This window comes from Meriones unguiculatus, chromosome 15, assembly GCF_030254825.1.
Source record: "Meriones unguiculatus strain TT.TT164.6M chromosome 15, Bangor_MerUng_6.1, whole genome shotgun sequence".
In the NCBI taxonomy this organism is placed as follows: domain Eukaryota; kingdom Metazoa; phylum Chordata; class Mammalia; order Rodentia; family Muridae; genus Meriones; species Meriones unguiculatus.
Window position 1 is genome coordinate 53,749,039 of NC_083362.1, and position 25,009 is coordinate 53,774,047.

Here is a 25,009-nt window from a genome sequence, read left to right on the forward strand (position 1 = left end):
CAAAGAGAATTTTATGTAACACCTGCGCACTTCAACAATCATTCAAGATACTTCTCAGGTGAATTGTAGTCTGAGGCCAGCCTGGGATACATAAGACTGTCCTTTGCCTTCAGATTCCATGTGTAGTATTATCTGAGGGAAAGAAGCTAATCAATCGAACCTTCCACGCTGACGTAAAATTGCAGCAGTAATGAGTGCAATGGAGAGGTACCATCTAGATTGATGTAAAATTACAGTAGTAGTAACTGCGATGGAAAGCCACTGAGAGAGATGGTGACTAAAGCTGAGGATTTGGCAGAGAAAAAAAGACAACCTTTCCTATAGAGAAATAGGTCGACTTTGACAAAAGCATTCTTCAATATTAATTGGTTTTCTGGCCAAGGAAGAGGTGAATGCATGGAACCTTCGGTTTTTGGGTTTGTGGTTGTTTTTTGTCTTTTGTTTTTTGTTTAACTATATCCTTTGCGTCCCAAGTATCCTCCAAAGTACTTACTTGTGATACAGAACTAGTAAATATTGACTGACTGAGTGAGGTTATAGGCTAGGATGGCTTTTGAGTATATGTACCTGCAGCTCACCTGTGAGCTGGCAGAAAGCACCAGAATAGGTGTGTGACCTCCTGTTGTGGTGTTTGCTTTTGAAGGAGACCTAGTAGATGAGTCTTCATGCTTTATTGATTTTTAACTAGTCATCCAAGTGAAGAAATAATATATATTAATGCTGTATGGTAAACATTGTATTTCCAAAATGCAAGCTTTCTGCTCAAGCCTTTTTTTCCTCCTTCTTCATGCTATTTTATATTTGCCTGTTCTGAATCTGTCGTGTGAATGAACAGTGCCCCCCACTTCTCAAAAGGCAAAGACTTATTGCTTCACCTTTTGCCTAAGACCAACTGTAGTGACTGGGAGTAAATAAAACAAACTTTTCCTGTCAGTCAAACAAAAGACTTGAGTCAAGGATAGATTCCCCCCAAGAGAAAAAACAAACATATCAGTGAAGGTAGATACTGTGATGCTTGTTAATGCAAATGGCAAGAGGATAACTGATTTCCTACAGAATTCCTTTCTAAAATGACTGAAAATGCTACTGTGAGTCAAAGAGCAGACTGGATCATAATCAGTAGGTCAGAGCAAAACACAGCAAACATAAATAATTTACAAGTCAACTGTGTGTGAAGCACAGGGGTCTAATTGTCTTTTGGAAAGGCTCACACTTCCATCCGTGGACTGTTCTTTCCTAAGCCATAAAGAAACCCATCCCAGGACAGCCAGGAAAGGTTATTTTCTACCAGCCCATGTTATCTCCAAGGCATGTACCTCCCCTTTTGCTTATCTTTGTTGTCCTATATTCTGCTTGTTTGTTCTCTGTCCCCCTAAAGGAATGGCATTGCGGCCAGCACCATAAATGAGCTCTCAGCATAACTCCAGATGTTAGCCCAGCCCATAGGTTTACTCAATAAGTATTCTCGAATTGTTCATGAATACATAAAAACATTATTTTAAATAGCTAAATCTTATTTCTCTGTGATCAATAATCATTTGATGCAAAGAATAGTTTTCCTTCCAGACAAATTCACTGAATCCAGGGACAGTAAGGAAAACATGGCCAATGCCCAAGGAATCCATCACCAGGGCTGTCACCTGACAGTTTCTCATCTCTGCCCCTGTCTGCATCATCCCTGCTAATGAGTCTGTGCTCTGGCCATCTCCTCTTGCTTTGCTCATCTTAAGTTTTACGTTGAAAATTCCAAGGTGGTGTCATTCTTTCTAGCACCTAACAGTTCTCACTATAGGGCAGTAACTTGTTGGTGTCTGGTCTTCTTTTTAAGCCAAACACCATAAGTGATGATTCTTCAGCCAGCTCAGGCTGATTTTGCATTGCAAATATGATCTATAGCAATCAAGCATGATGAGTTATTAAAGATACATTAATTTACACATCCTACTTGCGCGCGCGTGCACACACACACACACACACACACACACACACACACACGAACAGTCAGCCTTCCCCGGTATCTCTAAGAGATCTTATGGCCTTATGGCTGCCTCTCTTTACTACAGCTGCTATAGTAGAACTATATTATTAGTGGATAAGGTCCTTGTTACATAAAATTTCCCAAGGAAACAAAATATTTATTTGCTTCCTATAGAGAAGGAGCTGGCAAACCAAAGCAAGGATTCCATCCAAGTCCAGCTTGGTGAACCGATGAGTTATGTACTGTACCACTGGGAAGTCTCCTGGGGAACAGAATTCCCTTTTGTATAATCTCTGAGTGCCTCATGTGAGCATTAGGACTGCCTCCCAAGGGTCTACCCTCTCCCAGGTGGGAAGGAAACAGGTCATCTCCTGCATTTGGTCACAGTTGTTCTGATGCATAACAGCCATGTTCATGTTCATGTTCATCCCAGAGCAAACAGCTACACTACAGTCCTCCGTGAGTCATCACTCTTTTTTCTTGGCTTATTCATCCCAAATTTCTCTACAGATTCTTGCTTGATGTCTAATTCCTAACCATTCATATAGACCAGCGAGATCCTAAAGCCTCCAAAAACCACTACTAGATGCCATGGGAAATAGCTCTTCATTCCATTTAATGTCTAGATTCCTTTGACTTGAGTTTCATTTAATATAAAACAAAACAAAACAATCAAACAAAACCTCTCACAGTAGTTTGTTCTGAGCCAAGAGGCACACCATAAAGGTACTTCAGGACTCTCCCACCAGTGCGCCAAGTCCCCTCACACGCGTTCCCATCTCTGGCATCTACTGCCTGACTCTAATCAAGATATTCAAACACTGGGACCAGCACGTGGCCCTGATGTGAAACCCGCCCAACCCCCACCTCTTCCACTGAAACCCATATGCTAGTTATCCTGGAACCCAGGTATCCAGCACTGTGCTTCCTTGGCACACTTGCAAACACGCACTTGTCCCACAGGGCCTAGCAGACAGAATAAAGCACAACTCTGTGTTTTCTAGCACATTGGATTTACTGTAAGTGCTCAGCTTTTTCTTTACTTGAGTCGCATACTGCTGTATCTTGTAATTTAATTGAGAAGTATTTGTAAGTGTCCATGAAAAGGATACAATGGCTAGACAGAGGACAAATAATACACTTTAGTCTAAAATCATGGCCTCCCCCCTGCCCAGAGAAATGCTTAGCATAAAAATCACATTGAAATGATTGTTTAAAATTGGATGCCACACACAGAAGGCTATCACAGTTTTGCTAAGAGGCATCAAGGGAGGAAGACTAAAGGAAATCAAGTCATGATTGTTATTAAATTGGGAATATGGGCATTTTTTTTGTTTTCATAGTTTCTGTCTTTTCCAGATACACTGATATTCACACATATTATTTTCTGAGTAGAAAGATACAGCAAACAGATAGGAATTTTTAAATACTGCAAGTCTTTCAGAAGACACAACTCTATGTCTCTTTTTTTTTAATGAAAGATTTTCATGCTGTATATATCTTCATACAAGTATGTATACTATTTATACAACATATTTCCTAAGTTTTATGTTTCAAAGAATATACTTCCATGGTTTTTATTCTTTTATCTCAAAAACACAGCAACAGCTCTTACCTCCTTTTTTCATTGTAGGTTCATTTTATTTATTTACTTATTTATTTTTTAATAAATTTTTATTTTTTATATTAATTACAGGTTATTTACTTTGTATCCCAGCTGTAGTCCGCTCCATCATTCCCTCCCAATCCCTCCCACCCTCCCTCATCTTCTCCCTGCCCCTCTCTAAGTCTACTGATAGGGGAGGTCCTCCACCCCTTCCATCTGACCCTAGCTTATCAGGTCTCATCAGGATTGACTGCAATGTCCTCTTCTGTGGCCTGGCAAGGCTGCTCCCATAGTGAGGGGGCAGTCAAAGAGCTAGCCCCAGAGTTCATGACAGAGACAGTCCCTGTTCCCCTTATTAGGGAAGCTACTTGGATACTGAGCTGCCATGGGCTACATCCGAGCAGGGGTTCTAGGTTATATCCATGCATGGTTTCTGGTTGGAGAATCAGTCTCAGACAAGCCTCTGTGCCCAGATATTTGGTCCTTGTGGAGCTCCTGTTCTCTCCAGGTCTTACTGACTCTATCTTCTTTTATATGATTTCTTGCACTCTGCCCAAAGTTTGGCCATGACTCTCACCATCTGCTTTAATACACTGCTGGGTATTAAAGAGTCTTTCAGAGGCCCTCTATGGTAGGCTCCTATCCTGCTTCTTATTTTCTCCTACTTCCAATATCCATCCTATTTGTCATTCTAAGTAAGGATTGATCTTCTTACCCCGGGTCCTCCTTCTTGTTTAGCTTCTTTAGGTGTACAGATTAGGTGTACAGTGTGTTTATCCCATCTTATAGGTCTAGTATCCACTTATAAATGAATATGTACCATGTGTGTCTTTCTGCTTCTGTGATACCTCACTCAGGATGATCTTTTCTAGATCCCACCATTTGCCGGCAAATGTCATGATTTCCTTGTTTTTATTTGCAGAGTAGTATTCCATTGTGTAAATGTACCACAATTTCTGTATCCATTCCTCCACTGAGGGACATTTGGGTTGTTTCCAGGTTCTGTCTATTACGAATAAAGCTGCTACAAATGTGGTTGAACAAATGTCCTTGTTGTGTACTTGAACATATTTTGGATATATGCCTAGAAGTGGTATAGCTGGATCTTGAGGAAGCGCTATTCCTAAGTGTCTGATAAAGTATCAGATTGCTTTCCAGAGTGGTTGTACAAGTTTACATTTCCACCAGCAATGGAGTAGGGTTTCCCTTTCTCCACAACCTCTTCAGCATGTGTTGTCACTTGAAGTTTTTATCTTAGCCATTCTGATGGGTGTAAGGTGAAATCTCAGGGTCATTTTCATTTGCATCTCCCTGATGGCTAAGGACGTTGAGCATTTCTTTAAGTGTTTTTCTGTCATTCTACATTTCTCTACAGAGAGTTCTCTGTTTAGCTCTGTACCCCATTTTTTTATATTAAAACTTTTGATTTAAAGAAATTGCTTAGTCCATATAGTGAAGACTAGAGCTGAAACTGTAGGGCACATGGACAGTTGAACTCAGTTTCCTCTGATGGTAAATGATAGAAGTGTTTGTGAGTTTGCATTTCCTCTAATACTTGATTTGTTGCTTTTTAACTTCTTGAGTTCTTTATATATACTAGATATTAGCCCTCTGTCAGATATAGGGTTGGTGAAGATCCTTTCCCAGTCTGTTTGTTTGTTTATTTATTTATTTATTACAATTTATTCACTTTGTATCCCAGTGATAGCCCTCTTTCTCACCCTTTTCCAAATTCACCCTCCATCTCTCTTCTTCTCCCATGCCCGTCTCCAAGTCCACTGATAGGGGAGGTCCTCCTCCCCTTCCATCCGACCCTAGCCTATCAGATAGCATCAGGACTGACTGCATTGTTTTTCTCTGTGGCCTGGTAATGCTGCCCCCCTCAGGGGGAGGTGATCAAAGAGCCAGCCACTGAGTTCATGTCAGAGACAATTTCTGTTTCCCTTACTAGGGACCCCACCTGGAAACTGAGCTGCCATGGACTACATCTGAGCAAGGGTTCTAGGCTATCTCCATTCCCTATCTCAAGCTGTACTACAGTGCAAGAGTAATAAAAACTTCTATGGTACTGGCATAGAAACAGACTGGTGGATCAATAGAATTGAATGTAAGACCCAGAAATAAACCCACACACTTATGGACACCTGATTTTTGACAAAGATGCCAAAACCATACAATGGAAAAAAGATAGCATCTTCAACAAATGGTACTGGTCTAACTGGATATCTATACGTAGAAAATGCAAATAAATCCATACTTATCACCCTGCACAAAATTGAAGTCCAAGTAGATTCATTTTAAAAGATGGTCCCATATCAGCCCTATGACAGATTTATTATCTTGGATTTTTTTTTTTTTGTCAGAATTTCAAGAGAGTTTCTTGGGGCATGTGCATGCTTGTAGATTTGCCTTTTCTTTCATAATACTTCCAAAATATCTTCACACTGTGATGCTCTGCCAGAAATTCTTAAGGAGTTTAGTTTGTTTTTTTGGTTTTGTTTCTTTTTTCTTTAGCATAGAGGGAGAAAGTGTTTCCTTGGCATGGCCCTGGTGAAACAAGTGAGCTTTATTCTGTGCTCGCCTATAGTCTGGAGTGCAAAACCCAACCAATCAAACAAACAAACAAGCACAAAACAACCAAACAAACAGCAAAGAATCAGAAGTCAGGACTAAGAAATAAGAAAGAACCAATTCTTCTCCAAACTGCACTGACCCTTCCAGGCTTGGCACCTGGGGAGTCAGAGGAAGGCATTGTCTCATGTTTGTTCATGCAAGTGAAATGGCCTGTTTTGGAGCCAGGTTGAAGGCATAATTGGCAAGGAGAACTGTTGTGTTCTCTAGACTTTTTTTTCCCAAGAAACCACTTTCCCTGGACAATTCATGTTGAGATGGCAGGTACTATTGACTCATCCATCCCTGACAGCTCTTTGCCCTTTTCCGTGTCAACATTTGAAGTACTCCCTTTCTTCCCCGACCACATACCTCAGCATACATTAAAACAGAGTGTATTTTATCCAAATTAACATTTATTTAAATTTGTGGGTTTTTTTTTTTAGCCACTTGACAGAAAATAATTAAACCTGAAATGAAAATATGGAAATCTTTGTCTTTCCCATATTCAGCAGCTAACAAGCTTTGCAACTTGGCCAGATAACTCTATCTCTTGCATCCTTGCTCTCCAGATGTGAAAGAGAAGCTTCATAGTAATCGTATTTAATCCCCTTTTCTCAACAACACCAACGTTTTTCAAAAGTTTTAGGCCTGTTTAAACAAAACAAAACAAGAAACTTAAAACTATCCTTTCAATGAAAAGGTGGTATCGGGGAGAAACCGGGAGGCAGAGAGCACTATGTATGGGTTTTGAAAAACAACCTTCAGTTCACAACTCACCTTCTCTTAGTGCTCAGATAAGTCATGCCTGAGGACACCTTCTCTGAAGAAGAGAGTTTCAGATGTCAACCTGGAAGGGAAAAAGGACTCCGGGATGCTGAAGTACATCAGGCTCCAGGTATGAGCATGTGAATCAGAAACATGCATGGGGCATTACCAGGAAAGAGCCCCTATACACCCTGCTCATGAGAGTTTGGGAGACAAAACAGAAGCTGGCACTATGTTGCCATGAATGTCCCTTAATTGGTATGCAAGAGAAGAGAAAAAAAAATCTTTCTAGCTAGACAGCCAGTTGCCACTGAACGAGGCCAGAAGTTTTGGTTGGGTGCCCCTCCCCAACTATGCTGTCTCCAATGGAGCCAATTGCTCACTATCATGGAATGGCTCTCCACAGGCTTCTAAATGAGAATGTCCAGTGCATACGCCTAGTCTGAGACTTGGGCAAGGAATTTTATTTCCATTGATCTTTGTTGTCTCATTTATGAAACAGGGATTACATGTCTCAAAGGATTATTGCATGGATTAAGTAAAATAGTACATTGGCATGCTTATCCAGTCCTTGACATAGTATTCTACTGCTCTTACAAATCTAAGCTTGAAACCATTCCTTTCTCTTATGGGGAGGAAGGGCTTTTCATATTTTCCTAGAATGTTTAAAGTGATGCCTATAACCTGTATGTATAACCTAAATTATAAGAAATGATTGACTAAGAAGGACTTTGCGAGCCACAATGTATAATCACATTGTTTCAAAGGGAAATGTCATCCAAGTTCAGAAGTTAACTTTATAAATAGAATCCTTTATGAGTTACAGGTCCCATGTGGTTTTCAGTGGCAATCTGCTAACACAGAGAAAATGAAAGAAAAAAGACTTTAAAAATCTAACAGAACTTTGAGGACAAATCCATGGTTGTCTATTCTTTTTTTCTTTTCTGTAGAGGTACCCACACTCCATGGTTAATTTTTTGAGTAATTTTAAGACTTTTTTTGTGTGATGAAAATATTACAAGATCAATATTTCTTTCTGACTTGCGTCAACTAATAGAGTGTAAGGTTTACTCGCCACGTCACCTAAATCCACCTCAATCAGAGAAGGGAGATGGTTCTTAAGTTTTAAGAGGTAATTGTCGTCTTAGGAGATTTTGAGGTGTGGTTTGCATCTCTCCCCAGGTGATGAGCTTGTCACCCGCTCCCCTGTCTCTGCTAATCAAGGCAGCTCCGATTCTGACGGAGGAGATGTATGGAGACATCCAGCCCGCTGCTTGGGAGCTGCTCCTCAGCATGGATGAGCACATGGCAGGGGCGGCAGGTAAAGAAATACTGGCTGGGAACTGGCTCCTATGGCCGTTAGTGACTGCAGTATTGACATGACACCGAGAAAAAGGTACCTTCAATCCTAAATCAGGATGACAGAAGTTTGTAGACCTCTTGATAGAGGTGTACGCCTGAGGAACACAAACCCATATTTGCAGAGCATCCTTCAAATTGTACTGTGTGTTCTTACAAGATCATCAGCTCTCTCTTGGTATATTAGTGTTCTATGACTAAAACAGAATTCTCTGGGCTCGGCGGTAAACTTCAGTTGGAAGAATGCTTGACTGCTTGACTGTTATACACAAATCGCTGGGTTGGGTCCTCTGTACCATGTAAAGCCGGGCAAGGTGGTGCATGCTTGGACCACCTCCACCAAAGAGAATCGGATGGCAGAAGGAACAGAAGTTCAAAGTCATCCTTGTCTACATAGTGAGTTCAAGGTCTACCAGGGCTACATGTGACCCTGTCCCCAAAAACAAGCAAATAACTAAAACACGTACACACATGGTTAGCCTAGAGAAAATAATGTGGGCAAAATGACATGGATAGGAAAATACATTCTGTGTGCTTAGAACACTTGGGGAAATTAGTTTGACAATGCTGGAAGTTTCACAAAGGGACTACATGCTTATAGCATTAGACAGATGAGTGGGACTCAGAATGTTTATAGACTGTATTATCACAGGTGTGGACTTTCTAAAGTTACTATAGACAATTGCTCACAGGATCTGAGCTAGCAGTTATATAAAAACTGTTGTCCAACTTACACACGGCATCACTTGGTTTTTGTGGTGGTGTATGCCTATAGTTCCATCACCCAGAAGGTGGAGGCAGGAGGATCCTGAGTTGAGGCCAGTCTGGAATAGATAGTTGAGCTCCAGTGTAGCATGAGCTACATGGTAAGACCCTGACAAAGAGAAGCCTCAGGGATTAAAGATGTAGCTCACTGGCCAAGCACTTGCTTAGTGTGTAGAGGGTTCTAGTTTCATCTCCAGTGAGAAAATAAAGAAATTAAAGTAGTGATTGATTGCAGGTGAACAGTAACTGATGACATTTTCAGTTAGTCAGAAGACACTTGTATGCTGATGCACGTGACAGCTGAGGCAGAGGATGCCAGGGGTCTCTTGAGGAGAAGGGTTTGTAGAAAGAAGGAGTATAGAGATAGTCTCAAAGCACCGGCCAAAATAATACACACACACACACACACACACACACACACACACACACACACAGTTGGATCTGCTGGCAGCTTATGACTGTTACAAGAAAACTATTTTGGTAAGGAGACTAAATTAGAACTCTTCCATAATGTAAAGTATTAACATGGTGTTTAAAAATTAAGGCAGGGTAGAATGCACTTAAAAAATGAAGAGTGGAAATTTATATAGCTAGACTGAAAAGGCTTATCAAAAGCTAATGACCATAGTAAGTAGCATTTATTGTAGAATTATGTCACAATTTTGTTCATAAAATTTAATTTCTTTTTGTTTTGCTGGGTTTTTTTTTCTGTTGCTGTTGTTTTTGGGACAAGTTCTCACTGTGTAGCCCAGGCTGGCCTTCAATCTCAGCCTTATTTTAGAATCACGGGGGTGTGCCCTTCTACCCAGCACAAGTTGCTCAATTTATAGATGAGCAAATTGAAGACAGACTTGAAGGAACTTGTGTAACTTCATCCCACTCAGAGAGTCGTAAAATCAAACCCAAACCTTCTGACTGCACACTGTAGATAGCCTTGCTTTCTGTCACTTTGCCAGAGAAAAATAAAATGCACTTCCGAACTCCAACATACTTCTCACTTCACAAAGCATTTCCCAGGCCCAAAAGATGGTCAGACAGCCATGAGAGGCTCAGGCTCACAATGAAAGCACAAAGTGCCTCTCTGTACATCGTTTTACCTTACTGGAATAGCAAATTTGGAGTCAGGTATTATCATGCACAAACCAACATCCTTCCTGGACATTTTCAAGGGAAGAAAATGGAAGCTACGAGGTTAAGAGGCTTGTCCAAGATCATGCAGCAAAGAAGTGTCAAAGCTAGGACGCAACCTCAGTGCTGTTAGCACAATTGAATACAGGTCGCATCTCTAGCAGAGTGTAGATTATGTCTTTATGCCTGCCATTGGCTCTTCTGTCAGAGCTATGGGGTTGTTTCTCTTTCTCATTATTCACAAACTTATCACCACCATGACTCTCTTATTAATACTTAGCTTTTGCCAAAATTTAAGATTTTAAGTTTTCCAATTCATGAAACCACCTTTGCTTCCCAGTCTCTGAGAAGAGCAGATGTTCTGAGTAGAATCTATATCACAGGCTTTGCTTTTCATATAGGTGATAGAACTGAGGTTGCTTGAAGGACTGTCTTCATGCTCCGTCCTCAGATAGCTAGCAGAGTCTGGCCATTTCCTAAATAGCACATTTCACTGTGTAACTCTTTTCATTGATTTCTCTGGCTCTGCCTTTTCCCCATGAGCCAAAGGAAACTTTGCTTTAAATGAGTATTCTGCTGAATTGTCCTGCTGTGCCTGCTTTGGCACCAGCTCTTAGATGTCCGGTCAAACACAGTTTGCCGTTTGTGTCTAGTATCTGGAACATTGTTAGCTCTGGCCACTGCCAGTGGCCAGACTTCACTCCCAGAGTGGTGGAGAGGAGAGAGGAGAAGGCCCCATATCCTCTCAACCCCGGAAACAATGCATCATCTTAAGGTATGCAGCTGATGAGTTCATTGTTGGCTGTCTCTAGCCGCCATGTTCCTGTTGTGTGCGGTGAAGGTTCCTGAAGCTGTGTCGGACATGTTGATGTCTGAGTTCCACCATGCAGAGACTGTACAGAGGCTGAATGCTGTCCTCAAGTTCCACACACTCTGGAGGTTTCGGTATCAGGTCTGGCCCAGGATGGAGGAAGGAGCACAGCAGATTTTTAAGGTGAGGGGTGCTGTAGGGGTGCTATCTATCTACACAGGAATTAGATTAGCACAACCAACCCAGGGCTTGTCACAAATCATAAAACACAGACTGGCTATGCACAGCCAGAGACGTTGTCTTTCCTCTGACCATATCAGTAAACTTAACTCATATATAAATAAATACAATTTAATTAAACAAATTGAAATATACTAGAACATAGAACAAAAAACTCAATCTAGTAGCAGCCTGAATATCGCATAGCCATCCTCAGGGGTAGACAGCTAAGTTTGGGTTGTAACCATCTAGGCCTTTTGTTATCTGCACACATACAGATGTTTGGGGCAGAATAGAGTGATCAGCACAAACTTAATTTTTGTTAGAACACATCATTTCACTGATGAGTAAACTGAGGTCCAAAGAGGATCATCTCGTGTCTTATTAGCAGAGAAGTCTTAGAAAACAGCCCTTTTCTCTGATGTTTCTTGTACCTCTAAGGAACCACTCAGACCCTTGACACCTAATTAGGCAGATCATGTTTAATTCTACCTCAGACTCATTCCAGCTCCTACTCACCTCATGCTTCTGATGTCTACTAACAGATCCCGCCTCCCAGCATAAACTTCACCTTGCCCTCGCCAGTACTTGGAATGCCTTCCGTCCCAATGTTTGACCCTCCATGGGTCCCTCAGTGCAGTGGGAGTGTCCAGGACCCCATTAACGAAGACCAGTCTGTGAGTAACAGGCCCTCTTTTTCCTATATCTCCACAATGCATGGGATGCATGTACTGAGACCATTTGGCCATCCACGTCATGAAAATGTAAAAACACAGAAAGCCATAGTGGCCACTAGAAACTAGCTTTTATCAAGATAAGTTTTGGGCTTGTTTGTTTGTTTGGTTGGTTGTTTTGTTTTGTTTTGTTGTCAAAGTATCCAACAAAGAGGCATTTATTTGCTACAAAGGGGAGCATTTTTGCTGCTGCTTTTAGTTATATTAATTTAACTGCAGTATGTGAACTGCCTGATTCTTAAATATATGGGTCCAGCAAGAGTGAAAATGAAGAGTCAGCAGATTCTGGTTCTTCTTATTTCTCATCTTATTGTCATCACCACCATCATTGCCACCATTGCTCAAGACCTTGGGTGATACAGGGCTCGTATGTGTCACTGCTACGTGTAACATGACTCAGATACAGCTACATTTATCCACAGAATAAAAACAGACAATATATGCCTTTTAAAACAGATGATTCTCCAAAACCACATCTTTATCATCTATTGAATAACACACCTCTAAATTAAGAATATTTTTTTAAAAAAAAGGCAAAAGTGAAGCCAAAACAGAAAGAGAACTTAAGATAATTTTGGCTTCCACTCTGCAACATTTCTACTTTCCAAAATCAAGAAATTCTGGTCAGTCAGTCTACAACGTCTTCAGTAGCAATGTGACTTGGAGGGTGGTGGTTGGGATGGGTGACTTCAGTCCACACTATTCTAATTTAGTTACTTTGGGTGGTAAAATAAACTATTGGTATTTTAATTCACACATCTTTGAAAATGTTAGTTGACTATGCGAAGTTAAATTGAACATCTCTGCAGATTATACATAGATTTTCTAGGCACGTTCAGTGTTCTTTGTTGAACAGTTTGTCTGAGCCCCTTCTCCCTCCCTCACAAGGTGATTTTACTTACACTCCCCCACGTATGCCATCTCCATGCATGATGCCCAGTGATGACAAGGAAGGTACACCTGTTCCTTCCCTCATACTTGCAGCAGCTCAAGCATCTGGTCCACCAATATAAGTATCTTTGGCTCTTCTCCCAAACAGTTATGGATTCCCATATAGTTATAGATTCAAATAACTATTTTCCAACCATGGATTTAAAAAAACATTTTCAGATTTTATATCCAGCTTTCACTTTCTCTCCTTTTCTAATACCTACATTTAGCCTTATAACAGACCATCTTACCTACATGGCTCTGGAAGGCAATCATATGATCCATTGTTCTCAGCCACTGTTGTGCCATCCATTGTGGTTAAACTGTTAGTCGCATGTTAATATCCTACATAACGGGGCTTGTATGAATGAAGCCAAGGTCTCCAGATGTCACTACAACCTCATTTGGCTAGAGAGTAGCAGAGAGGTGTGAAATGGCTTTTCTGCTTCAAATTTGTAAGGAGAGACTCTGACCTAGCTCTGACCACCAACTCTGTCCCTACGGCTCTCAGCAGTAGCATCACGATTAAGAAAGGCATGAATGGCGTAGCCACTGCGTGGAATGAATCTTCAGTTCTTTGTCTCTCTTTATCTTTTGCCTGTGGAACAGTAGATTGGTTTTAATGTTTCTTTTTTCACTTCATATTTTACATTCAACCTGGGTAATGCCTTCCAGTGTTTTACTTTCCATTCAATAGCATTCTCCTACAAAGTATTTCAAGTGCGCGGCTGTACTTATTGATGAATGTTATTTACATTGTGCTACTTGATTGATAAAATGAAATAAACAGTATAACTCACTAGCTTATTTGAGAGCTATATCGCTTTCTTTTTCCTTAGCATGTTGTTTTTCTATCTTACTAACCTTATACGATAAACGTGCTTTGTTTAAAGCCAGTTTAAATAAAAGTTGCCTTTCATGTTTAAATAGTGAATTGATATCACCTGAACATGTGAAATAGCACTGTCTCCAGAAGTTACAGACATTCTTGGGGACTTAGATTAATGAGTGGTGAGGGGAAAGTCACCAACTGTAGAAATGTAATAGAAAATCTCTACAAATATATTCATTGATTAGGGCATAGATGACCTAATATTTTCTTAGGGCAAACTCTCAACTTTAAGTTACTTGTTGGGTCACTCTCTGTGTCTATGATCCTGTAAGAAGACTTGCTTTTGTGTCTCCACAGAAATCCTTCTCTGCCCGGGCTGTGTCCCGCTCCCATCAGAGAGCAGAGCACATCTTAAAGAACTTGCAGCAGGAGGAAGAGAAGAAACGTCTCGGTCGTGAGGCAAGCCTCATCACCGCCATCCCCATCACCCAGGAGGCTTGCTATGAGCCCACATGCACACCCAACTCAGAGCCTGAGGAAGAAGGTGCCTTCATAGCTGTGATGTCATGGGGGTGGGCTACTCCTCAGGGAAATGACCTACTCTCAGACAAACAAGGATGACACCATGTGACATGTCCTCTCCTATCGCTCCCTTACAAGGAGAAAACAGATGCAGTGTTCTAAAATGTAGAGTTTTCCTGTGTCTGGAGAGTGGTAGTAACCTTGAACAAATCAGTCTGACAACAGACCAGCACTGGTTGTGATTCAGGAAGGCTCAGTCCACAATAAACAAGACAGCAGATGCACTGACTCTTATTTAAAATGACTTAGTCCATCCATCACCTTCAACCTTCCCAAGTGTAGACAGCTTTCTGCTGGTTATCGAAAAAATGATTCATGGACCATTCTAAATTCCTTGGTTCTCTGTTCTGTCATTGTGGGAAGTTTTAGAAGTAATTTTCCTTCTCAGTAGAAGATCTTCATTATGTTTCCTAAGTGTATAGTAAGTTACTGAAGTGCTATGGTGGAGAAAAATAGTACTTGATACGGGTGCAACTTTACTTTGTGGTAGTGTTACATTGGGGATATAAGAACAAAATTCACATTTCCTGTTCTGTTTGCCAGTAGAAGAAGTCGCCAATCTGACATCCCGACGGCTGTCCGTGAGTCCATCTTGCACATCCAGCACATCCCACAGAAATTATTCCTTCCGCAGAGGGTCAGTGTGGTCCGTACGTTCAGCAGTCAGTGCTGAAGGTGTGTCCCGTTGCCAATGTGTTGTTCTTGATGACTAATTTCTTCTAAAACCTATTCTACTATCAGAAGTGCTTTATAGCTTAGAGTTCATGTTTAGCTAGGAGAACAATTTTCAAAATGAACATTTTGGTTACATATTAGCATCCATCTTTATTCTTTCGCTCAGATGTACCTTGCTGTCCTTTTTATTAATTACGAATTCCACTCTCCCTTAAATTTTCTTGAAGACCAGGCTGCCCTCATACAGAGGAAGAGAGCCACCTTCCTCTGCCTCCTGAGTGCTGGAAATAAAGGCACATGCCACCAACCCAGCTCTTGGCACTATTTAAAATAAATAAATAAATAAATCACTCAACTGTGATCACTCACAGACTGTGAGTCTGTCTTTGTTCTCATGATTTCATTATTCTGATCTGTTTTGGTTTCTATGTTGATACCAATCACAGGCAGTCTTGGCTACAGCTTTCTAGTTAAGTTTTTAAATTGGAACGTGAGAGTCCTCTCTCATCTTTTCCTTTTCCTTTTTATTTTATTTTTAATTTATTTTTATATTAATTACAATTTATTCCCAGCTGTAGCCCCCTCCATCATTCCCTCCCAATCCCACCTTCCCTCCCTCATTTCCTCCCAAGCCCCTCTCCAAGTCCACCTATGGAGGAGGTCCTCCTCCCCTTCCATCTGACCCTAGCCTATCAGGTCTCACCAGGACTGGCTGCATTGTCCTCCTCTGTGGCCTGGCAAGGCTGCTCCTCCCTCTCGGGAGGTGGGGGGTAAAGAGCCAGACACTTAGTTCATGTCAGACACAGTCTCTGTTCCCATTACTAGGGAACTCACTTGGATACTGAGCTGCCATGGGCTACATCTGCGCAAGGGTTCTAGGTAATAGCCATGAATGGTCTTTGGTTGGAGTATCAGTCTCAGAAAAGACCTCTGTGCCCAGCTTTTCTTTTTTAGATTATTTTAGCTGGTCTTGATCTCTTAGCATTCCTGCGTAAATTTTAAGATGGGTTCATCAACATTCTTCGTAAATAGCAGATGGTGTATCTTAACCAATATGGGGCATAGTAAGGCTCCTAATCCATGAACATGGGCTATCTATCCACTTAGACTATTATAATGTGTGTGGGTTTTGGCCTACAAATCTTACACTTCTTCTGAAATTATTCCTAGTTTATTCTTTTGTTGCTGTTGCCCGTTTACAGGAACTTGTTCTTCTAATTTCACTTACTATTTATTACTAGCGTGTAGAAATAAAGATTGACTAATAATAAAGGAAAAATGTTTAAAAAGGAAATAAAGATTGACTTTTCTGTATATATTTTATGGCCAAAAAAAACTTGATGAGATAGTTTATTATAGTTTGTGTATGTTCCTCAGCATCTTCTCTATATAAAATCATGTCATTCGCAAACAGAGATTACTCACTCCCTTTCTTCTAATGCAGTTTCTTTATATTTCTTCTTATTGACTAATTACCTCTGCTAAGTTTCAAGGACAGTTTTACTAAAAACTGTGGCCAGATACACTTTTTGTCTTGCCACCAGTACTAAGTGGAAGACATTTAGCCTTTGGCCATCAGTTATGATATTAAGCCTGAATTTTTAGTGAATGGTCTTTGTGACATGAAGGAAACTCTTTTTGATTGTCAGGGTTTTAGTATTTTAATCATGAAATAATCCGGTGTTTGTCAAATGGTTTCTATGTATCCATTAAAATTCTCATGTATTTTGGTTGTGAGTTATCTCTCATGTGCTGTTTTCTGCATTTAATTGACATGGTGTGTTGTATTAGCTCTTTCATGTGTTATACCATGCTTACATTCCATTCCAAACACAAACCGTCTTGTTCAAAGTATCAGTCTTCCTTTTACATGGTTTCAGATCCCGGCTGGCAAGACCTTGATGAAGGTTTTGTGTTCATAAGGAACATTGGCCCACAGTTTTGATGTCTTGTGACGATGTCCTCAGTTAATGTTAGTATCAGAATACATACATAGCTGAGTACACACACAGATATAAGTCGTCCTCTAAACGCTGTTCTTGCTGAATTCCAAACTTAGAGATATGTTGTTGTCATTTTCTTATGCATCGGAGCCCTTTTAATTTCCTCTGTGAGTTATCATTTGATTGACTGATTATTTGGAATCAAGGTAATTAGCACTATTTGTGAATTCCCCAGATGCTATTGACATCTGATTTCATTACAATAGAGCATACTTCATGTGAGCCAGTCCTTGAAGCTTACCGTGGCTTCCTTCCAACATATAGGGGGTAGCAGTGTTTCTCTCTATTGACACTCTGGGTCTGTCTGGTTTGCAGTGCTATTGAAATCTTTGACTTCCATGTGAATTCTGTCCAGCTGCTCTCTTATGAAAAGTGATATAGTGTCCACTGATTATTGTGAAATTGCTTCTTTCTCTATTTAATTCTGCCATTATTTGCTTCAAACACTTTAAAGGTGTGCTTTTATATGCTTATAAAATTATTAATTATATGCATATAATTAATCTTCCTGATAAATTGAGTCTCTATCAAAACACATCCTTTAACTGTAGTAGAGATTTTTTTCTTAAAGTGCATATCATCTAGTATAAAGTTCATCATTTCAATTCTCTTTTCATTTATGTTCAGATGATTTATTTTTGTAATTTTGAAACAATGTTATGCTTCTTCTATATAGATGGTGTTTGAGTCAAGCTTGTATGTCAAGCTTTTTATCCATTCTACTAATTCTGCCTTTTGTTTGGAAAATTGAGTTCATTTTCACTTAATGTAATTTATAAATAAACTAAGATTTATATCTGCCATATTAAAGGACAAAATGTCACATGAAACAGTTTGTAACATGTATTTTCTATCATAAGCACTTTTACATTTATGTGGCATTTACAGGAAAAGACAGCATAGTCGTCATAGCTGCTTTAAAATCATTGTCTAATACATACCATCACATCTGAGCAGTTTCTATTGATTGTCTTTGTTCCTGAATACAAACAGCATTTTCTTGTTTTTTGTTTTTTTTTTTTTGTATTGAGAGTGGATAAAGTTCATAATGTGACAAAGTGTCTATCATCTAGCTACACAACCACCTATCATTTTAATAACTATATACACTTAATGGGAAAGTAGGATTTACAACAACTTAATAAAGCTTTTACCTTCTAGCCCTTCACAGGACCTATTTAAAATCTCAAAGAGTCATAGAAATTAAGATAGGATACTCAAAGACCCAATGTTCTTTATATTTTATAAAAATGTTTATTCTGCATTAATAACAGTGACTTTCTTTTCATATTAATATACTGGTAAATAACTTTACTACCATCCTCGACTTTTTTTTATTTCCTTTACTGCCCTTTTCTTTATTCTAATGAAGTAATCACCAACTTTAATTTTCATTGTATTTCTCAAATGAGGACGATAATCTGACAGGATCACATTATTTTTACCCTAAGTTCACCTGCTTTGTGCTACTCCATATTCATGCTCATAAATCTCTTACACATGTTTGTGACATGGGGTATCTATGACAAACGCCTTAGCCCTCACTTAGAATTTTATTTTCTCTGATTTCATATTACGAACTTGTTTCCTATCTCGATATGTCTGTGCTTTTCTTTCTCTGCAACTTAAAACTAATGACAGCACTTGGAAAGCGGGTTGATTTTGTTGTCTTATAATGGGAAAGCACTCTATATAAAGTCACATTTATTTTTATTTTAGCAATATTATTGATTGCATTGCCAAACAGGGTTTGAACTACAAATTGCTGTTACGTTAAAATTCTCTCTCTCTCTCTCTCTCTCTCTCTCTCTCTCTCTCTCTCTCTCTCCAGATGAGGAACACACCACTGAGCACACCCCAAACCACCACGTGCCTCAGCCTCCACAAGCAGTATTCCCAGCATGCATCTGTGCAGCAGTCCTTCCCATTGTCCATTTAATGGAGGACGGTGAGGTGCGGGAAGATGGAGTAGCAGGTATCATCTGGCCAGCCAAACCGTTCTCTTCTTGTGCTGCTCGCCTGAATGGAAACAGCAGTTTTCTCTTGAGCACACAGCTCTGCTGACCATGTGCTTGATTGTTCTGTGTACATGTTATGATTGTACATTTTTTAGACATAGCATGCCAATCTATCGCTTTCTCTACCTCCTCTTACTGCTTTTAGTGCCTTTACCAAGAAATTTCATTAAGGTCAGTACCTAGGTCCATGAAAAATGTTTTATTGCCAGAAAATTAAACGGCACTTATTTGACTATCAAGGAGTCAGCAGTGATTTCGCCCGCCTCAGAAATCTTAGCTATTAATCCACCAGCATGAAAGCCTTCGTTCCCACTTGACTACCTTCCCAGATACTAGTTAAGAAGAGACTGAAAGGATAAAATAGGGATAAAATGCTATATTTATAATGGACAAAAGAGTATTCTTGTGTGTGTGTGTGTGTGTGTGTGTGTGTGTGTGTGTGTGTGTGTTCCTTTTTTATTCCTGGCTAGTGACTGAGCCCAGGTCTTGCACATGATAATCAAGAGATCAATTAACCTTGTTGCCTCTGCATGATAGCATTCTCAACACTTCGGAAGGCACAGTCAAGGAAATTAAATTAAATTAAAGAGTGTTCTGCGTAACGCTAATTAAAGTTTAAAACATTACCTATATGCTACTTTGAAGTATATGTATGTATGGTTTATATAAATATGAAAAGCAGGCACCAACACTTAGCACCTCTTTCTATATTGATGAAATTTATTTTTTTATTTTTTTCTTTAATTTGTTCTTGTATTTCCACATTTTAAACATCACATTGCTTTACCGAAGCGGTGAGATATTTTTTAAGTCTCATAAGGATATTTTAGTAAACAGGTCCAACCTAGAAACCCTATCTCTGGATTATGTATAGAGCTCAGTGGTAGAACCTTTTCCCTGTATATTTAAGCCCAGCTGTTCAGTCTCCAGCACCAGATGTATAGGCATGCACACGTGCATGCATGCACACACACACGAATACAAACACACACACACACACACACACACACATTTTAGTTATTTGGAAATATGCTTGAAAACTAAAGTTTATGTTTATATATTTCTTATTCATAGTACAGCTACTGATTTTAATTTAAAATTGATACTATTTATTCAAAATACTGAATGATAGATTCATGCGACATTCTAAATTTTTAGCTTCGAAGCCAGCAGAACTGAAGACCACAGTTCAAACTGGATGTCATGAGCTGTTGAGTGCCACTCTTCTGCTTCCTACCTCAAGGCATCCAGGGAAGCTTAGCCTGACCTTGTGTTATAATGAAGTAGCAGCTTTCCCGATAGGATTGTATATTTATTCCTAGGAACCTAATTAATGCCGACTCAACTACTTTATCTCGCTGAATTGGATAGTAAAAGTTTGACTCTAGTTCATTTGCATTTTAAACCTAACCACATTTTAAAACCTAAATAACTTAAGAACTTACAAAGGGGTTGAAGAGATAGCTCAGCAGTTAGGAGCTTTGTTTTGATTCCCAGCACTAATATGGTGGATCGCAACCGTCTGTAACTAGTCCCAAGGGATCCAATATCCTCTTCTAATTTAACCTTTGCAGGCACCAGGTACATACATGGTGTACATACATATAGGCAGGCAAAACATTCATATAGATAAAATAAAATAAGTAATATGAAAATTGTTTAAATAAAATAAAAACTAAATTTTAAAGCAGAATTTATGACAAAAAAACAATGAAATCTGGATTTAATTTAATAAAGGCTTACATTTTCAACATTAGTTTGGTCCCCGGGTCAAGGACAACTGTGTACACTTGCGAAGGCAGTTCTTGCAAAGTAATGCCAATACGTAAAGACCAACTCACTCTTGTTTCCTTTCCTTACAAAGGGAAACAAGATTGGCAACTTTTCATTTTTCAATACAAAAAGTGTTTCGAGAGCCAATGAGCTTTATTGCATTTTGCACTTTTGTATTATCTTAAAAAGTAATACTGTTATTAATGTTTTGAAATTTTTATACATTTTACAATTTTAGTCTTTGCGCCCTTCTTTCTGCCTTCCTCAAACTTACTCTGGGACCCACCAATCCTTCCCCTGCCCAACTTGATGCTTTCTTTCTTTTTCTTTCTTTTTTTAATTTTACCTTATTTTTATGTGTATGGTGTTCTGCCCCCCTACACCACATTTGTGCCTTGCACTGCCTGCAGAGACCAAAGATCATCAGATCTCTTCAAACTGGAATTACAGATGGTTGTGAGCTACATTCCTTCTACTCACTCTTCCGTGTTTCCTGAGTCTTGCATAGAAGGAGGTTCATACAGAACACAACACCCACTCAGTGGCTGAATACTTGCAACCACTTACCCGGAGGACTTGAACCAATCATGAGTCTCCATCTTAAGCAATTCTCACTGCAAAATGGAGCCTCGCTAACCAAGGTTCAGAGCAGCACAAATCTGTGGGCATAAACATAGATGTTGAGAAGGTAGTTAGACAACGTGACTATTTAGTAAAACACCAGTGGGTTCCCACCTCAGCCTGTTTCCTCTCTAGTCATGGGCTGTTGACCAAATTACAGTACCAGCCAGAAATCCATCCTGTTCAGAGGCCTCAAATCTGATCAGAAAGTGGTCAGTTCCCCACATAACTAACCATCGTGCTACTATTGGGCCACTGGGCACAACTTGCCTGGCAGGTCAGCAGTTAGACCCCCGGGACTCAAGCAGAAAGAAAGAACTCTATAAAGCTTAGTAAACTGCTTGAAAACTTCTTCTGCTTGAGGGACTTATGGCCACTTTCTTTTCTCTCCTAAAGTCAGCGCTGTGGCCCAGCAAGTCTTGTGGAACTGTCTGATTGAAGATCCATCAACAGTTCTCCGACATTTCCTGGAAAAGCTGACCATCAGCAATAGACAAGTGAGTGCCTTTTCCTTGTCAGTAGCTATGAGTGTGATCTCTGCTGAAAGCAAGCAGAGGACTGTGCAGAGCTGCCGTGTGCTAACAGTGTGATAACTTACTCTGACATGTGGCCAAATGATGCCTTTAAAGTACTGATAAACAAGTATTAAATTTTGCTATTTCAGTTCAGCTTCCTTCAGTAATTGATCTTTCCATGTGTGCACAGTGCATTGCTTGGTAACCCGAAGACTTTCAGGATTCTCAATGTGCGTGTGCGTGTGCGTGTGCGTGTGTGTGTGTGTGTGTGTGTGTGTGTGTATTTGGTTGTTTTGAGACAGGGTTTCTCTGTTCAGCCCTGGCTGTCCTGGAACTCACTCTGTAAACCATACTGGCCTCAAACTCAGAGATCCACCTGCCCCTGACTTCCAGTGCTGGTATAAAGGTGTGTGCCACCACCGCCTGGTGATTCTCAATATCTTAAACAAAGGCTAGATGCAGTTTGAAGTTTTTAGGGTTGGTTACATGTATGGAATTCTAGTTGTTTGGTAGCCTGGAATGCTAGTGGGGTTATTCCAATATGTAAATTCTCTCTTTGTGGTTAATTTAAAAGTATTGTCTAGTAGTATTTATTCTTCTTCTTTTAATTTATCTAACCCGCCATAACAATCAAAAAGACATAAGCACCTTATAGATTTTAGAGTAGCCTTATTTCGTCTGGGGCGTGGCAGATATCTTAAACTATCTTTGTCTTCCAAGCCCCCATCCCATGACATCTGCTCTAATAGTTTCTTTTGGGGGTGTCTCCTATCTAAAATCCCAAAACACTAGTTAATGTTCTTCATCTGAACCAATTTCCTCCATCCATACAGATCCGGCCATGAGCTCCTCCCCATGCTAACCCATTATGTCCCTTTTCTTCCTTCCTTTTCTGGTAGCTGTCTCTTATTTTCCATGATCCTTCTGTCCCCAAGGCCCTTAAACCTTAGCCATGCCTACCTTCTTTTGGCCCTACCCAGGAACAGGCTTTTTTATTGGTCAAACAGGACTAATTTCTTAGGCAAGGTTTACACAACCAGGACAGGTGTAAACGAGAATGTGCTCGTCTGGGCAGCCACCAGATTGGGGGGGGGGGGGTCAATAATTAGCATCAGGATACAGAGCACCCGACCAAACCCAAATAGCTCTCCATCACCCAAAAAGCTAATTTACCAGACAACCTGTAAGGTGTCAAATGAAAATAGTTTCCTGAATAATACTGAAGCAAACTGATAATTAAACATAATTTTAATCGTGTCGCTATGCTGATTATTTTCACTAGAAGACTAGTGGTTTCTGGGAAGCAAGGTTAATTGCAGACATTTCAATTTGTCTTCCTTGGCTTCATGTTATCTCATTGATCCGAAACCCAGGGAACCAAATTAGAATAGTCAATTAACCTAGAGTGTGCATTAGTTTCTCAGATTAGGTCCTACTCACATTCCCTTTGTAACCAGAAGCCGTGACAAATACAATCAACTAGATACACAGCCCCCACGTGATTCTCCAGTGACCTGGAGACACAATGCCAAGTGTTATTTTAAAATATGACCGTATGCTGGTTGGTGATATTTGTATGTTATCCAAAAAGGAAAGGTCTTCCGGCTCATTTGAATAGCAGGGATCACACGTGGAATCAGTATGTATGGGTTAGTTTCTCTTCTGCCATGTTAAAATGGTGAACGTAGTTGAAATTAACAAATAGGCAAAAGTTAGGAAGATTTCCCTCTAATTTTAAGCAGTTAACTTCTGACAGCGTGGCTGCTGGTAAAGGGCTTGACCCGTCTGTTCTTCTTCCAGGATGAGCTAATGTACATGCTGCGCAAACTTCTCTTAAATATTGGAGACTTCCCAGCTCAAACGTCACACATCCTGTTCAACTACTTGGTGAGTCTCAGCAGTAACATGGAGAAAGAGATGTGGCTATCCCTCCCCAAGAAATTCCCAAAAATTGTGTAATTGAAAAATGGTCAGTGGAAGTTTCCAGTTTTAGTGTGAGGAAAGCATTGCCTGGCACAAGATTTGGCATATAATAGATCATCAATAAATGTTATTGTCTTGGTTCTCCTTTTAGCATTAGGTAACTTCCCTATGTTAGTTCATTTTTAGTCTCCCCACTCCCTACTCATACTTTGCTGTTTAAAACCACACACACACACACACACACACACACACACACAACATGAACACACACACTCATACATACACACAGACACACACAGACACACACATTTCATAGCTTTATGCTTTATCTTGCTCTGAGAGCTTCTTCAGTACCCCTTCAAGATTTACCTGTTTCTTCACATTCTTCCCCTTAAGCCCCAAATGAATATTTATGCAGTTTGAGGACTGGGGCATGTTTTAACTACTCTGAAATTGTCCCTCAATTCAGGCAGACAGACAAACAGACAAATAAATGTCTTTATTGATATTGCTCCCTTCCTTTTATGAGAGAAATATCCATATGTATATGTATCTATTGCAGCGTGATAAACTTAGCTCACACCATACATCTAAAAGTGCAGGAAATGTTTGTAATTCCTTTGTCTTCTCTCTGACTAACTTGGTCATCTCAGTGTCTGCTTGTTGGCTAGCCTAGGGAACACTAAGTGTCCAGTACACATGCAAGCCAGCTTGGTCAGGCTTTTCCGTTGTGTCTCTTCCTTATTAATGGCATTGGAAGTGTTATAGAAGCCTCTGAGCAGAGACTGTGAACGTGAGGGTGACTTAGTTTTAAAAAGAAAAGCCCAAGAAAACGGGAACTTGAGGGTAGGAAAAATGTGGCTCTGTGGCTGTTCTTTTGCTCCAGGTAGGACTCATCATGTACTTTGTGAGGACTCCGTGTGAGTGGGGCATGGATGCCATCTCCGCCACACTGACCTTCCTGTGGGAGGTGGTCGGGTATGTGGAAGGCCTCTTCTTCAAGGATCTCAAGCAGACGATGAAGAAGGAGCAATGTGAAGTGAAGCTGTTGGTCACAGCTTCCATGCCAGGTAACTCATATGTGTGTGTATCTATACATGTCTATTCTCCTCTGAAAGACACGGGACCTTTTCATTCCCAGGAAAAAACAGTCCCAGCC

At 40.1% G+C, this 25,009-nt stretch overlaps 1 protein-coding gene across 11 annotated transcripts in view; it reads left to right on the forward strand.

Annotated features, from left to right (window-relative positions):
- Positions 1 to 25,009, forward strand: part of Unc80 (unc-80 homolog, NALCN channel complex subunit) — a 181,264-nt gene that overhangs the window by 108,914 nt on the left and 47,341 nt on the right. For 9 of the 11 annotated variants that reach the window (XM_060368545.1, XM_060368540.1, XM_060368538.1 and 6 more), the window contains 10 exons: positions 6,985 to 7,092; positions 8,145 to 8,283; positions 11,027 to 11,208; positions 11,790 to 11,921; positions 14,098 to 14,284; positions 14,866 to 14,997; positions 18,832 to 18,975; positions 21,809 to 21,909; positions 23,728 to 23,814; positions 24,737 to 24,920. In XM_060368545.1, the coding sequence (XP_060224528.1) occupies positions 6,985 to 7,092; positions 8,145 to 8,283; positions 11,027 to 11,208; positions 11,790 to 11,921; positions 14,098 to 14,284; positions 14,866 to 14,997; positions 18,832 to 18,975; positions 21,809 to 21,909; positions 23,728 to 23,814; positions 24,737 to 24,920 (1,396 nt within the window). The remainder of the gene's footprint in view (positions 1 to 6,984; positions 7,093 to 8,144; positions 8,284 to 11,026; positions 11,209 to 11,789; positions 11,922 to 14,097; positions 14,285 to 14,865; positions 14,998 to 18,831; positions 18,976 to 21,808; positions 21,910 to 23,727; positions 23,815 to 24,736; positions 24,921 to 25,009) is intronic. The other 2 variants (XM_060368537.1, XM_060368539.1) reach the window with 1 other exon arrangement.